The sequence below is a fragment of the Protobothrops mucrosquamatus genome, unplaced genomic scaffold, assembly GCF_001527695.2.
Source record: "Protobothrops mucrosquamatus isolate PMUCROS unplaced genomic scaffold, P.Mucros_1.0 scaffold3421, whole genome shotgun sequence".
NCBI classification, from domain to species: Eukaryota; Metazoa; Chordata; class Lepidosauria; order Squamata; family Viperidae; genus Protobothrops; species Protobothrops mucrosquamatus.
In genome coordinates this window covers 63,537-80,379 of record NW_015389402.1, presented here as the reverse complement: position 1 = coordinate 80,379, position 16,843 = coordinate 63,537, and the positions used below count along the sequence as shown (strand labels likewise).

General features: G+C 40.6%; 1 protein-coding gene across 1 annotated transcript in view; it reads left to right on the top strand.

Annotated features, from left to right (window-relative positions):
- Positions 1–16,181, top strand: part of PLA2G15 (phospholipase A2 group XV) — a 17,370-nt gene extending 1,189 nt beyond the window's left edge. The window contains exons 2-6 of the mRNA XM_015826988.1: positions 6,264–6,420; positions 9,200–9,318; positions 10,079–10,177; positions 13,809–14,033; positions 14,710–16,181. Of these exons, the coding sequence (XP_015682474.1) occupies positions 6,264–6,420; positions 9,200–9,318; positions 10,079–10,177; positions 13,809–14,033; positions 14,710–15,221 (1,112 nt within the window). The 3' untranslated portion in view covers positions 15,222–16,181. The remainder of the gene's footprint in view (positions 1–6,263; positions 6,421–9,199; positions 9,319–10,078; positions 10,178–13,808; positions 14,034–14,709) is intronic.
- Positions 16,182–16,843: the final 662 nt, after the last annotated feature.

The window sequence follows — 16,843 nt, the reverse complement described above, 5'->3', positions numbered from 1 at the left end:
GGGGGGAGGGAGAGGAAAGAAAGAAAGAGGGAGGAAAGAGACAGAAAGAGGGAGGAAAGGGAGAGGGAGAGAAAAGAGAGAGAGGGAGATGAAAGAAAGAAAAAGGGAGAGAGAGAGATCAGAAGCCAAGAAGCTCAGGTTTTCTGTATACAATTGGGCTGAAAGATGGGGTCCATGGTGAGAAGGGAACCAGCCTTGGTTACTTACCTGTACCAAACACCTTGAAGGTTTTACAGGTTATTTATTTCTTCATGAGAGTATCTTCTCCCTGTCCAGATCTAGAAATGGATTCTTTAGACTAGAGGGGAAGAAAAATGAGATCCCTTCTTGCTTGGCAAAGCCTGCAGTTGGGACTAATTCTAGCATTAAAAATGGGTTTAGGGACCCTGGTCTTTGAAAATGCTGGTTTTGCCTTTGTCCTTAAAGGCAAAAGCAGAAAAAAAAAGAGAGAGATCTGTTTAACTTTGAAACTAGGGACAGACGTCTGTAAGTCTGCTAATGTCACGTAAATGGCTATAACCATTATATTGATGCAAGACTAATCAATGGGAAACAGGAATCTGTCTCTGCGGTATTTGGGTAATCAATGTAAATTCTGGGGCATGTTTAAAGGCTACCTTTAACCCCACTAAACTCGCTGACTTCTCTTTACTGTCTATATCCAGAGTCTAATGTTTCCAAGAGAAATACGGATTTATAAGAGCACATGCTCTGTCTGGGGAAATTCCTATCACACCAATTTTTCCTTGCAGAAATTTGTAATTTCTGTGGGTTTCAGTCTATGACCCTACATCAGGGGTCTTCAAACCTGGCCCTTTTATGACTTGTGGACCAACTCCCAAAATTCTGGGAATTGAAGTCCACAAGTCATAAAAGGACAAAGTTTGAAGACCCCTGCCCTACATAGAAATAGCCCCTTTTCACTTGGTAGGCTTTATTGTATAGAGACGAACAGGAAAAATTAAGGTTTTTTTGACTAATTACAATGTATTTTACAGACCAGGGTGGTTTTCTCTTTTCAGAAACTAGGTATAAAAAGGATTAAATTTAAATTGTGACTTGTTGAATTCATGGGGGGAAAATAGATGCCTTTTCTCCAGCGATTCTTCCTTATTGTTTTGTCTTCATGGGAAAAAAAATGCTTTGACATTTAATATGAGACTGAAAATGATGAAAATAAGATTATATTCATCATGTGATAGGCAGATGTTCGGGATAGGACTCTTAATTCAGTAACTAAGCATTCTGTTACGAGTAAGGTGTTTTTTTTTTGTTTTTTTTAAAAAACTGACTTCTGTAAGAATCCACATAACTTTTACAAATAAGATTTACAGGACAGTATTAGTTTCTTATCTCTAGAATTTTGGGGTAGAAAATACTTCGTAGCTGAGTCTCCAGAGAAGGGATTAGTGCAGGGGTCTTCAAACTTGGCCCTTTTATGACTTGTGGACTTCAATTCCCAGAATTCCTCAGCCAGGCACGTGTACCTGGCTGAGGAATTCTGGGAGTTGAAGTCCACAAGTCATAAAAGGGCCAAGTTTGAAGACCCCTGGATTAATGTATGCAAATATGTTCTGAGTACAAATCTAGAACAGGAGACTTCCAAGTCTGGAGTTTGGTCCGAAGCTTAAGTAACCACTGAAAACAATCCTTTGATTGTTTTCAAGTCATTTTATTATTTAAATTAAAGGCTTTACAGGTAGTCCTCGGCTTACAACAAGTTCATTTAGTGACCGTTCAAACTTGCAACAACCCTGGAAAAAGGGACCTATGACCGTTTTTCACACTTAGGACCCTTGCAGCCTCCCCATGGTCACGTGATCAAAATTCAGATGCTGGGCAACTGGTTCGTATTTATGACGGCAGCATCCTGGGGTCACGTGATCCCCTTTTTGTGACCTTTTGGGAAGCAAAGTCCCTGGGGAAGCCAGATTCACACATATCAAGGGTGTCATTGATTTAACAACTGCAGCGATTCGCTCCACAACTGTGGCGAGAAAGGTCGTAACACGGGACGAAACCCACTTAGCGACATAAATTTTGGGCCCCATTGTGGTCGTAAATCGAGGACTTACCTGTGTTTTTAAGGGGAGGAGAGGCTTAATTAGGAAGTTCACTGGTGGCAATGGCAATTGAGACCCGAAATTTGTCACACTGCAAAGAGGTCGCAAAGCATCACCTGATTGCGTTACTTAGTGACAACAATCCGGACAGTCTCCATTGCCGTTAAGTGAGGACCTGACCCTTTCTTGTGATGTTCTGCCGGCTTCCAACCAAGTCAGTGGAGAAGCCAGCTGGAAGTTGCAGGTCCATAACGAGCGAGTGGCTCAGGGTTGTGTGTGCGCATGCTGCAACGTGGATGCAGGTGGGGGCATGGGTCGGTGCCAGGGGGGAGGGTGTTGTGGCACGGTGTGAATGTGGCTGGGCATGCAGGAGGAGGCTTCTCAAGAGACGAGCCTCCCCATTATTTTTGCTTTGTTTATCCTTGTTTATGGGATAAACCTGTATTTTCTTTTACTCTGATCGCCACTTCCTGGTTGTCTTGTTCTGCTTGCTTAAAGTTGCCAAGGGTCTGAATTTTGATCACATGATCCTGGGGATGCTACAAAGGTGGTAAGTGTGAAAAATGGTCCTAAGTCACTGTTTTTCAGTGCCATTGTATCTTTTAATGGCCACTAAACGAACTGTTGTAAGTCAAGGACTACTAGTACTGGGGATGAGGATCAGAGAAGGGAGCATGAATTAATTGTCAAGCACATCATTTTAGGTTGCTTTAATGTCACTGTGTTCCCACATGCATGTTGCTCAGCTACCATCTAGTTCTGAAGCACAGGTACTTCTAGTTTGGGGACTATATTTTCTTACTACCGGTAGTTAGATTTTTTTTTCTCTCTTGTTGATACATTTTTTTCTGAATGTCACCTGATTGTCACTGACTTCTAATAATAATCTGCTGAGTAACCGTGTGTTGATCCACGTAGTTCTGCGAACTCTTCTTGGTTGGCTGTGCAGAGTAATGTTCCAGAATTCTTGGAAGAACTGACTTGTTGCATAATAAGTAAACCTCATTCAAGTGTTCCAGTGAAGAATACGTTTAAAGAGAGGGGGGAGAGGCAAAAACCAGTTCTAAACTTTCCAAAGGTATCCAGAAGCTTAAATTCTTAAATCAGTTTCAGATAATAGCTGTCTAAAATTTCCAATTATCTGTATCATGTTTCTAATTGGCTAAACCACACTGGAAATTTTCCAACCTTCCTGAAAAATAGTTTTCATTAGTTATTCTCTCCAGTTATAGAACGGCTTGTCCGAATATCTGTAAATAAAATGCCTGAACTCTTTAGAGATAATTCACGAGTACTTTGCTTTTGTTTGGTCTCAGGATAATATTCTTAGTACATGCAAATGGGGAATTGGATGTTCTGTACAGGTAGCCCTTGACTTACGACAATTTGTTTAGCAACCCTTCAAAGTTACAACAGCATTGGAAAACGTGGCTTACAACTAGTCCCCACATTTATGATCGTTGCAGCAACCCCACGGTCACGTGATCAGAATTTGGGCGTTTGGCAGCTTGCAAATATTTACAATAATTGCCAGTTGCTGACAAGCAAAATCAACGGGGGGGGGGGGAACTGGAGGCATTTAACAACTCATAACTCACAATAACTGCAGTAATTTCTTTAACGGCCCCGACAAAAAAAGGTTGCAAAATTGGATGTGATTTACTTAACAACTGCCACAGAAATTCTGGTCCCAATTATGGTGATAAGTCAAGAACTGTCTGTAGTACTAAGTAGGCTGTTCGGTCAAATGAACCATTGGAAATCATTTGTTTTCCTGCTTTCATTAGAGGACACATCCTGGTAAGGAAAATTGGCATGCCAAAAAAAAAAAATGGCCCGTAGGTTACCAGTAGTTAATGATAATCCACTGGTTTGGGTTATTTTATTGATTTGTATCTTGCCTTTACTCCTTTTACAAGTAACTCAGGGTGGCAGACATAGAAAGAAGTAGCTTCTGATTTTCTTTGCAACAGTTATAAATTCAGATGCAAAATTGCCTCTTACTGAAAGGTTACAAAACAACCTCTTTTTTGGGTACATTTTGTCTATTTGTTTTTTTTTTCCTTTTTGTATATTGTTGCAAACTTTGCTACATTATATTGTTTCAAAATAAGGATGTTTATACTCTCCTTGAAAATAGGATTGCAACATCCAAGTCTTTTTTTTTTCTGTTTCCATGTACGATTATTTCTGCTTTATTAATAAGGTATGGTTAGAGTAAATCTGAATTAACCTGAGCAATTGAGAATTGCTAGATATTACTGCAGGTGAAAACCTATTCAGGAGAAGCAGCCCTGTGATTTGTACATATTGACAGAGACAGTTTTAAACACAACTACATAGTACCTGCAATATGATTACTGTACAGGTAGAACTTGACTTACAATCACTCATTTAGTGACCATTTGAAGTCACAATGGCACTGAAAAAAGTGATTTACGGCCAACTTTACTCAGGACCGTTGCAGCATCCCCAGGGTCATGTGATCAGAATTTGGGCTCTTGGCATATATTCAGTATGATTCCAGTATCCTGGGGTCATGTGATCGTTCCCCCCCCCCCATTGACATTGATTGTTGGAAGCCTGCCTGGAAGATCATAAATGGTGATCACATGACCCAGTCATGCCACACAAGATTTTCCTATGAGTTGCTTTTTTTGGGTGGTGGCGATATTCGTGTGTGTGTGTGTGTACCTTTGTTTTATTTCTAACTATACAATTTGATTTACAATACATTTAGAGTAATTGCTAGCTATTTCAAGAGGTTTGGCTTATGTTCTCCTTTAATAATGTGCAAATGATTTTCTGTTTCATTTAGCAAAATCCAATACAAATGGAGTTTCTTCATACATACCAAACCAGGTTTTCATGGGTGCGATACAAGTTTGTTTGGTTTTTTAAAAAAAAAAAAATCCTGAAAATTAAGTGGCTCATTTGATTGTGTGTTGTTGCCAGTGGGGTGGGGGGGTGGGTATATTGTTTTTCTTTTATATTGGGCTTTTATTCTTTGTAAGTCACTGAGAATCACTGAGAGTGGGCAGCCATATAAATCAGATAGACAGACAGACAGACAGACAGACAGACAGACAGACAGACAGATAGATAGATAGATAGATAGATAGAGACAGATAGACAGACAGACGTAGATAAATAGATTGTTGGAGAGACAAATTGACAGATAGACAGATTGATAGACAGATTATACTTTTCATGTTTTGTCAAGGGAGATATTTGCCTGCAAAGGGCTACCAAAAAATGCTTAGGAAATTACTGTCTTAATTGCCTTTGTGGGGAATTTTGCAAGGCCATTGCTCGCTAAGTAAAGACTTTCATTGTATGAAGGATATGCGCTATTTAGAAACTCCATTATACATTTGTTAAAATCCTACTAGAACTATTTTGCTGGCAGAGGATGCGATGCGCTCGCTCAAATTAAAGCATTATCCACTTTGCCTACGAAAACCTTTGAGCCCAATAAAATCCACAGACATGCTTAGGAGATAAACAATGGAGATTATTGCTGGGCAGGTTCTTTGCCTTGTAAGTCACGCTAAGCTAAGATTCTAAGTCTCGCTGGGGAATTCTGGGAGTTGAAGTCCAGACTTCTTAAAGCGGTCAAGGTTGAGAAACGTCGTAATCCTCGGCTTATGACCACAATTGAGCCCCACATTTTTGTGGCTAAGTGAATATTGCCTCATTTTACGAGCTTTCCTGCCACGGTGGTTAAATCACTGCAATTGTTAAGCGAATATCACGGTTGTTATGGGGCTTAACAACCTTCCCCATTAACTTTGCTTGACCCCAGGACACCGCAACTGCCTTAAATGTGAATCAGTTGCCAAGTGTCTAAATTTTGATCACATGACCCTGGGGATGCTGCAACAGTTGTCTGAAAAATGGTCATAGGTCTCTTTTTTTCCAGTGCTGTTGTAGCTTTGAACGGTCACTAAATGAACCGCTGTAAGTCAAGGACTGGCTGCAATGGCTGGGAATCCACCTCACTGGTTTGCTTTCTGAGAAGCCTGCTCAACAACTTCCAGCAACTCTGCGGCGCCCACTGAGAGCGAAAAAGAGCTTCATGTTTTTCAGGAAAATAAAATACAATGCGTTCCCAAGCGTCTGAGATCATCTTTTGAGAGAAGAAGGCTTGGATAAATTTACAGAATTTCATGTCAGTCTCCCTGTCTTGTATAATTACAGTGCCAGGAGATTTGGGAAACCAGCTACAAGCCAAGTTGGACAAACCATCCGTGGTGCACTATCTCTGCTCTAAGAAGACAGACAGTTATTTTACATTGTGGCTGAATTTAGAATTGTTGCTTCCAGTTATCATTGACTGCTGGATAGATAATATCAGGTGGGCTGCACTGTTGTTTGTATAATTCAGTCAGATACGGGGATGTGTGGAGGGGGGGAGGAGGGGCAAAAGACTGGCTAGAAATTAAGAATAATCATGAATGAAGAGAAAAATGCTCTGTAAAAGCTGAGTGGATTTATTTATGGAATTTGTAGGCTGCCCTGACTTATTACAAGTCTGGCGTGGGGTGGGTTTATACCAGGGGTCTTCAAACTTGGCCCTTTTATGACGTGTGGACTTCAACTCCCAAAATTCCTCAGCCAGCGTGCCTGGCTGAGGAATTCTGGGAGTTGAAGTCCACAAGCAGGGGTCTTCAAACTTGGCCCTTTGATGACTTGTGGACTTCAACTCCCAGAATTCCTCAGCCAGCGTGCCTGGCTGAGGAATTCTGGGAGTTGAAGTCCACAAGCAGGGGTCTTCAAACTTGGTCCTTTGATGACGTGTGGACTTCAACTCCCAGAATTCCTCAGCCAATGTGCCTGGCTGAGGAATTCTGGGAGTTGAAGTCCACACGTCATAAAAGGGCCACGTTTGAAGACCCCTGGTTTATACCAAGTACAGCAATATTCTAGTACTGATGACGTTTACCTAGTTTGGTAGTGAAACATCTGCAAGAAAATAACTATACTCAAGGACCCCACAGAGCAATATTTCAATATTATAACCTAGTTAAATCATCCAAAGTCTAGAAAAAGCAGTCCTTGACCAGAAAACCATACCAAGGCTTCTATTAACCACAATAAATTCAGGGCCTGGGGATGGAGAAGATCATATTAAGGGACCCATCGCCCCCAATTCAGAGCCTGGAGATAGAGCCCAATTTTAGGGCTTGTTTAAATAGGGCCAGGACAAGTGGGGGCCCATTTGAATCTACTGTGAGAATGGTACTCCAAAAGGCAGGCACTACGACAGAGAAAGGCTTAAGGTTTAAATTTTGTGACATTACACGGATAAACAATTTATCTTGTCAGTGGTCAAGTCGTTTTGAGTTTGACCAGTTACCCATCTTGCACTGTGGTTTTTAAGCATCTGGTTGTTCTTTCTTCTTTGCATGTTAGCTGTGAGTTAATGATCAACTTGCTTGTCACATGAATGTGTAGAACAAACAATATATATGATGCAGTCTTTTCCCCCCTTAACTGTAAAGTAGAAGCAAGTTAATAAATCTCTTGTTGACAAGGCATTTGTGCATTTATTGGTCAAAATGACCAAGTACAGCCATTAGTTACATCAATTGCAGGAGAAAGAGACAAAACGATGAGATTTCAGAAGCTAGGTCATCTGTGCTTCTATTGACCGAGATTATAAAGGAGTGAAGAACATGACTGGCTAAGAAAAAAATGACCTGGCAATTAAGTTTAACCTAGTTAGTTTGCTTAAATACAGTAGTGGCCAAAATTGTGGAAACCTTTTGGGAAAAGTGTATTTTTGAGGTTCGATGGCTAGTAACACCACTTTTTTTGGAGTAGTACCATAAAATTATATATCAATGGAAAGATAATTTAATCAAGAATGTAATGCAACAAAGTTTGTTCAATTATCTGTACTGTATTCTATGAAAAGTTATAGCCAAATAACCAGAAAAAGGAAGCACAACTTGCTCAGGTTGATCTCAGGTAGCTTTCCTTCATCTGATTGTAGCCAATGAGAAGGAGTGCTTAGAGAGCCAATCAGGTGTCATCTTGCTTTGGCAATGAGCCAATCAGATCACAGTAGGATTCAGTTACTGATGTCCTGTATTGAAGCTAAGAGGAGAACATTTGTCAATGTGTTGTGTGATCTCTATCAAGCTGGTTGGGTTTTTTTTGTGTTCTTTCATTTAGTGAGCTTGCAAAACGTAATAAAATTAAAGTAATGGTGCAAAGAGCTGACTGATCGCCCAGAAAGCGATGTAAAATAGTATTATTAAGTGAACAAGGCTACAGTTATAAAGAAATTAGAAGAAAAATGGGTGGAAATTTAACCAAAGGTGGCATTTCTGCTGTACACTTTTCCCAAAAGCTTCCCACAATTTTGGCCATTACTGTGGATGTGTTGGAATAATAATTCCTAGAATTCTTATCTCTAGAGCCTATTGACTATGGTGATTACAAATTCTGAGGGTGCTTTTGATTGGGAATGATGAATTAACAGTTTACTTCTCAGGATCCTTTTGTAACAATTAAATTTGACTTTTAGGGCTTGCAATGTTAAGTGGATACATTTCTTAGGCTATATTAAGTCTTCTAGAGGGACTCTGTTAAACTACTCTATCCGAAGGTGACTGACAATGTCCCAACTCTTAAGTGGAACGTACCAAAAGGCAGGTTATGTTTATGGCGCATTCCGCTTACCAATAAATTATTAAAGGAAGCCAATCACTCCCTAGACTTATTTTTGCCCTACAACGGTATGCTCTGATACTGAAAACTGATCACTGAAGAAATGAGTTCAGAAAATTCCATTTAAAAATGTACATTTTGTTGATCTGATGGCTACGAGATGTAAGTATGAAATAGAATATGGTTAATTTCAAACTATTGACTTTCAGCTCAGCACAAAGCTGAAATTGACAACATTACAACATTATGAGTTGGCTATGTTCTTTTCAACAAAGTTCAGTACGTTCTGAGTTAGACTCAAACAAGCACCTTGTTCCCTTGTTTATCACTCAGAGGCAGAACTGTGGGTCCATAAGGTCCATGCCAGAAAGATTGGCACAGAGGATGAAAATAGACAAAAATACACGATGAGATAGGATTCTGTTCCTGTTTGAATTAATGCTGATTTTTCTCTCCAGGCTAGTGTACAATCGAACTAGTGGCTCTACTGCTCCCCCAGATGGGGTCAATATCAAAGTCCCTGGATTTGGGAAGACCTTTGCCTTGGAGTTCCTTGATCCTAGTAAAAGAAGTGTTGGTAGGTAATCTGTTTTCGTCAGGGTATGGGAAAGTATCAAGTAGCCGAAGCCTGAATAGCCCTTTCTCAGAGCACAATTTTGTCCACTGTTAGCTTTTCTTGTGGTGACTGATCAATAAGAGGAGGAACAAAAGAGCACATCTGTAGGTCTGATCATATATGCCAAAGGTCTACAGAACTCTGTTACCTTCCCACTGAAGTGGTAGCTATTTATCTACTTGCAGTTGCATGCTTCTGAATTGCTAAGTGGGCAGGAGCTGGAGCAAGGAACAGGAGCTCACCCCATCATATGGTGCTCGGGTCTCAAACCTGGGCTGCTGACTTTCCAGCTGACAAGCCCAGCAGCTTAACCACTGAGCCATTGTGCCCACCTCCCCACCTCAACCCCAACCCCCCCCCCCACTTCAGCAACTAAGGAAACATTAAACTTACAGATAAGGCCACCTGGTGTGGGCCACCTGGTATGTGCAGAAGTTGATTTTTTTTTTAAAAAAAAAGAATATTTTTTAAAATTAAAAATAAGAATGAATTTTCAAAGTTCATTTTGTCAATTTAAATTAACAATAATAGAAAGAAAAGCTTCAAAGTGAGGAGGAATGTGCTTCTACACATAATAGCTCGTTAAGTCAATGCCCCCCCTTGAAAAGCAACGTATGAGAATTGGGGCTGGAGGAGAATCTCTGGTTTAAGCTCGCTCTGTGCAAAGGGAAGATTGTTCATTGAACTGTGGCTGACTCCCAGCTTCTCTCTTTGTCTACAGGCACGTACTTCTACACGCTGGTGCAAAAACTAGTAGACTTGGGCTATGTGCGAGATGAAAGTATTACAGGCGCTCCTTACGATTGGCGGAAGGCACCAAGTATGATTTACGCTATTATAAGGGTTTGGGCTCTTAAATCTTTTGATAATAAGATTGTTAAAGGTTATGTAATAAGAAAGCTACCATGCTATCAAGCAAAAGGCCATTTTCTGGAATAATTGGTTTTCTTTTTCCCAAGGTTGCTTCTGGACCTCAAGTAGTCTTAGATAAGTTTACTCAGAAAATTAAGGTTACGGATGTTATTTATTTACTGGATTTCTGTGCTACCTATCTCACTAAAACAGTGAGCCTGGGCCACATGAGCTTGGAATATCATCCCTTCGAGACTTCGTTTTGCCAGCAGCCCTGGGAAACCCAGAGTGGGAGTCAAGTGGCGTATTTGGCCACGTGTTATCGCCAGCGGTGGGATGGGGGGGATTATTGTTTTTTTTACTTTTATTTTTTTTTCCTATACTGGGTTTTTATTGTTTGTATGCTGGCTAAGAGTCACATAATAACAGTTTAAAAGTGCAAAAAATCAATTAAAATAGAATAAAAAGTTAAAAAGTACAATAAAAAACTAAGATGATGGGCAGCCTGGTACTTGGTTGAGAAATGTCTCATATTTCCCCCCCCCCCAATGGTCACATGTTAGCAGGGAGAGTAACACGTAGCCTGTGGAGATAGGAGGACCTAGAATCGGAACGTTGTTAATACTTATAACTCTCCCTTTTTTGATGTAGTTGTGTCTCCCCTGACAGACATTTCCTCAATGAATAAATCCCATTCTTTTGGCTTTAAACTTTCAAATGCATCAACAGAGAGAAAAAGGCCAGTGATTGTAAGATGTGTAAGATATAAGATGTGATTACAAGATTACAAGGATTGTAATTACAAGATGATTAGGGGACTGGAGGCTAAAACGTATGGAGAACAGTTGCAGGAATTGGGTATGTCTAATGAAAAGAAGGACGAGAAGTGACATGATAGCAGTATTTGAGGGGCTGCCACAAAGAGGAGGGGGCTCAATCTGTTCTCCAAAGCAGCTGAAAGCAAGACCAAGAAACAATGGATGGAAACTAATCAAGGAGAGAACCAACCTTAGAACTAAGGAGAAATTTCCTGACGGTGAGAATGATTAACCAGTGGAGTGCCTTGTCTCCAGAAATTTTGGGTGCTCCATTACTGTAGATTTTCAAGAAGAGATAGGACAGCCTTTTATCCGAAATGGTATAGAGAAGAGGTTGGACTAGAAGACCCCCCCAAGGCCCCTTTCAACTCTGTTATTCTGTTATTATACAGTGACAAAGTGTCCCCAGGTTATACTCCCAAAAATCATAGTAGTGTAACTAAAGTTCCATCTCTCTTTATTTAGCATGTGGTGTACCTAAACCCTTTGAACACCGTAAATCAAATTTTCCCACTTTCTAAGAAATGTTGCTTTTGACCATTGTCCTAGGACAGGGGTAGGCAACCTTGGCTCTTTTATGACTGGTGGATTTCAACTCCCAGAGTTCCTGAGCCAGCCATGCTGGCTCAGGAATTCTGGGAGTTGAAGTCCACGAGTCATAAAAGAGCCAAGGTTGCCTACCCCTGACCTAGGGTCTCTTCTGCTGTGTTGCTCACCTCTCCTCCCGCCCCTTTTTGGAAGCTGATGCAATTTGTCTCTCTAAAACCAATCACAGCCCATTGTTGAAGATGTCTCTTTGGCACGTGATCAGATGCTATTTTTTGCTAGTTGTGTTCTTCGACATTTGGCAGGCTCTACAACTGCATTTGAGATTTTAATTTTGTTGCCTCGTCTGCCATGTTTTATTTTCAACCACTAAAGAGCTAAACAATTTTTTTTTTAAAAAAAACCAACAACTTCCCTTCCCCGGTGTCTCTCTGTGTGTGTGTGTGTGTGTGTGTGTGTGTGTGTGTGTAAAACCGTCCTTTCATCCTTGAGAAACCTTGCTTCCTTTTCGTATATTTGCAAAACAGGATCGTGAGGGTTAGATTTCTTAAGAAGTTTGATAGGCTGCATGGAGGCTTTCCAACTTCTCCAGAAAGAGGAGGTGAATATCCTTGCTAATGTACAGTAGCCAAAAACATCAAACAGGACTAGAATACCAACCTTTTTTAACCCAAGCGCAGAATACATCTATCTTGCTACATGAGTTTTTACTTGGAATTATGAACTTCAGGCCGAAACTTTTAGAAAACTTGAGTACGCTGACAAAAAATCTCTTATCAGTTTTTTTTTGCTGTACATTGTTACAGTTTTAAACAAGCCCAGTGGAATAATAGAAATAATGAAAAGAATGTGCAGTGCTGTTAATAAAAAAAAATTATAATTCCTGCTTTAAAATATCACCCAACAAGCAAGGACAAAGGGATTTTTAAATACAAAACTCAATAAATCACCTTACAGGTATACAAATATGGTTCTTTTTAAAATAGACATTCACACTGAGTTCAGACTGTTGGGCTTTAAGGCTAAGGTTAAGGGCGGTGGTGTAAAGAATAAAAACTTTGCAGTTCTAAAAAAGAGGGCATTAATTTTAAAATTTAATTTTTATCAGAAATGTCAGGTTTCACTTCTGTGATTGTGACTCACTGAAGGAGTGTCAGAAAAATAAGCAAACTCTGAAGTTTTACCCAGACTTTATCCTTATTCTACAATTATATCAGAAGATGAAATGCAAGTATGTCTTCATAGTTTTATAAATATTGTTGAAATCAAGATTAGCTTTAGGGCTTCCTTGAAATGTGCTAGTGTGCATATCCTTCATAAAGTCATTGTGTAAATATATATATACTGTATATATATTTTCTGGGTGTGTTGCAGTTATTATATCAATTGCAGTTGCAACACCTCACTCTCAGATCATGGGATCAACCGTAGAAATATTTTTGTTCTTTAGAAAAGTGTGAGAAAGTAGCAAAGGATTCCTTCATTTAGGACAGGGGTCTTCAAACTTGGCCCTTTTATGACTTGTGGACTTCAACTCATGCCCGGCTGAGGAATTCTGGGAGTTGAAGTCCACAAGTCATAAAAGGGCCAAGTTTGAAGACCCCTGATTTAGGACAACCTTGGCCACTTTAAGAACTGTGGACTTCATCTCCCAGAATTCCCCACTCAACCTGCTCTCAGAATTCCCCCTGCTGGTTAGAGAATTCTGGGAGTTGAAGTCCACCAGATTTAAAGTTGCCAAAGTTGGACGCCCCTGACCTAAACTTTTAACACATTTCTTAGAATGATAATTAAACGGGATATCTTGAATTGCAGATAAAGACATTTCCCAAATTAAAAGGAATTACTTCGTTAGCAAATAACCAGTACAGAACTTGAGCACAATCCCTGGAAGTGTTTGTGATTGATTGATTGGTTGGTTGGTTGGTTGGTTGGTTGGTTGGTTGGTTGGTTGGTTGATTGATTGATTGATTGATTGATTGATTGATTAAACCACCCACCTTTCTTACATTCCCTTGGGCAGACCTTATTTGTTCATGTATAAGGCCACCCTGAAAACAAGTCACTACTATATTAAAAATTCTTGCATTCTTTCCCCAGCAGGCTATTCCCTCGTGCAATAGCCAAATTCTAAAGTTGATAACCGGTTGATAGGTCAACAAAAGCTTTTAAACCGAATGAAGGTAATGACTTCCTTCTTCCCGCTGGATAACTTCTGTGTCTTAATCCTTGTAGACGAGAATGGAGACTATTTTGAGGCTCTCCGGAAGCTGATCGAGATCATGTATGAAGAGTATGGCGAACCGGTGGTCTTAATTGCCCACAGCATGGGGAACATGTATTCTCTCTACTTCCTCAGCCATCAGCCCCAGGAATGGAAAGACAAATACATCAGGGATTTTGTGTCCTTGGGGGCTCCCTGGGGAGGAGTAGCTAAAGCTTTCCGGGTGCTGGCATCAGGTAGGTGGGGCTGTGGGGGCTGTGGTGCATAGTTCGATCCTCGGAGGAGGAGGAGGAGAAGGATGTGGGAAATAATTCAGTTTGGTCTAGTGGTGAAGGGCATCAGAAATTGGGAGGCTGATCAAAATGCTGTGAGTTTTTAGGGATGGATTTTGTAATTGTGAAAAGTCACTGACAATTAAATGTCCAGGTGGTGCTTAGAAATTGGGAAACGTAGGTAAGAGTGTAAGGGGTCTTTGGCGCTCTCTGAGCTTGTTTGTTTTGCAGACATTTCATTACCGAACTAGGTGACACCATCAGTGGTAGAACAGGGGGTGGGTTTTTTTCTCATTTTATATACTAGTGGCTTGCCCTGTCATTGTTAATGGGAGTGGTCTTGATAAGATACTATCAAACAACCGCTATAAAATTAATCTGGTATAATCACTTTCTTCTCTCGCAAAAAAAAAAGCTCATGACACGATTGTTTTTGAAGCTTTTCTTCATGCACTTCAAGCTTTTATATCAAACTTTTGTACGGAGGCTCTCCACATTCTTTGTTGAGGAAGGGGGTCCTTATCTAATTTCTAAGTTCCAAGTTGTAACTCTTTTTTTTTTTCTTTTTTTTTTGGCTTAAACTTGAGTTGCGAGTTTACGATCGACTGAATTCCTAACAAGCCCTGCTTTCATGTCACAGGTGACAACAATCGGATTCCCGTGATCAGCTCCTTTAAGATCAGGGACCAACAAAGGTCGGCTGTCTCCACCAGCTGGTTGCTTCCTTACAATTACACTTGGTCTCCAGGGAAGATCTTTGTCAGCACACCGTCCGCAAACTATACGATTCGGGATTTCCAGAAGTTCTACGTGGACATTGGGTTTGAGGATGGCTGGCTCATGAGGAAAGCTACCGAAGGTTTGATTTACAGCATGACACCCCCAGGCGTACGCACACACTGTCTTTACGGCACCGGAGTCAATACTCCGGACTCCTTTTTTTATGACAGCTTCCCAGATAAGGAGCCGAAAATCTTTTATGGGAACGGAGACGGAACAGTAAACGTAGAAAGTGCCTTACAATGCCAGAAGTGGATAGGTCAGCAAGAACAAAAGGTGATCCTTTACGAGCTTCCAGGAAATGAACATATTGAGATGCTCTACAATAACTTAACCATATCCTATGTTAAAAAAGTTCTTTTCGGCTCATGACACAGTAGAAGTTCCACCTTTTTCCTCCAAGGCATTTAAATGCTTTTTTTTTTCCCAACGGGAACGCACAAAAGGATGTTTTGGACCTCTGTTTTTAAAGCTTCTTCTTCTTCTTTTGGGCTTATTTAATCTTGTTGGAAATTGGCACTGTTTTTGGTCGGCTAATGGTTACTTGTTTCCTAGAGTAACATTCGTAACAGGCCTGACAAAATGCACTAGTGCCATGTCTCGGTGCCCATCTGTGTGAAGGCGACGTCCTGTTCTCTGGGATGTAGGCAGTATTCCTCTTTCTATGTTTATTGAGCTAGAAGGTCAAGGAGAGGACCTTAAGAAGTTCTCACCAAGAGGTCACCAATGCTGGGTTGTTGTTGCCAATATGAACCTGGGAATTGTGAAGCCCCTGCAAAGGGTATTGACCTAAACAGGCATGGGTTGAACCTTAGATTGGCCTCAACAGCCCAGAAGTGAATTGTTCTTGAAGACAATGCAGAAGCTGGAAATCCTTAACAAGATTTTTTTAAAGTAAGATGAGCCTATTAATTTGGTTCCTACTTGACAAGATGAAGGCTAAAGGATGATGATAAAGTTTGCTATCAACGATTTTCACATTATATTTTAAGCTGGTGATCCAGATCATGTAACAGTAGCTGCGACATTAGTACTTGACGTCTTCAATATGGTCAAAGGCCAGTGTTAAGATAGGAACTATTTTAGCCAGATGCCTTTCACTGGAGACCTTGGAGTGATTCTCTAACAACCTGTTGGTTTTTGAAGTGAGATACTAATCCCACTATTTTTTGCTGTTGCACATATTGCCATTGGGGTGTTGTTAAGTCAGTTTCAATAGTATCTCTCCCCAAATCCAGATGTATCCTCAATACAGTATGGACATCTACTTTTTTCTGGCGTTTCTCCTGGTGGTGTCAATTTTTTACCCTAGTCCTTTGATCATATCTTCTTGCATAAAGCTAAAAAAAAAATAAATAGAAGGGCATCACTCAGATCTGCAGCAAGCACGCATAAACTGTGAGAAGTCCTTTGAAGAAACAATACCTAAAATTACCTGGGACTGGAGAAGACTAATGATTGAAAGGCTACCATTTGATATTTGTAGCCACCCAATGAGTCATCTGATCGATAGCAATCCAGCAATAAAATAACTCAAGTCTCTTTACAGCAGGGGTGTTCGACTTTGGCAATTTTACGACCTATGGACTTCAACTTCCAGAATTCTCCAGCCAGCCTTGCTGGTTGGGGAATTCTGGGAGTTGAAGTCCACAAGTCTTCAAGTTGCCAAAGTTGGACATCCCTGCTTTACAGGAATGCAGCCCAGTGCTGCTTTCAGCTTGCGTTGTCCTATTGTCCTGTCTGTTGAATGTAGTTGCGAACGTTCGAATGACAAGATGGACCTTTTCCAACCAGTGGTTTCATGGAATGCTTTGAATGCAAAACCTTGAGATCTGTGCCAAACCTCCCAGCTAGAATATCGGACAAATCTGTAAGTTTCAACGTTGTGATTTCAAACCAGGCCTTCCCTGACCGCACTGCGGAACACCAGTGTGGAACACTCCTTGAGCAAAATGTGTTATTCCTGATTCTAAGACCTTGGACTGCGGGCCTGA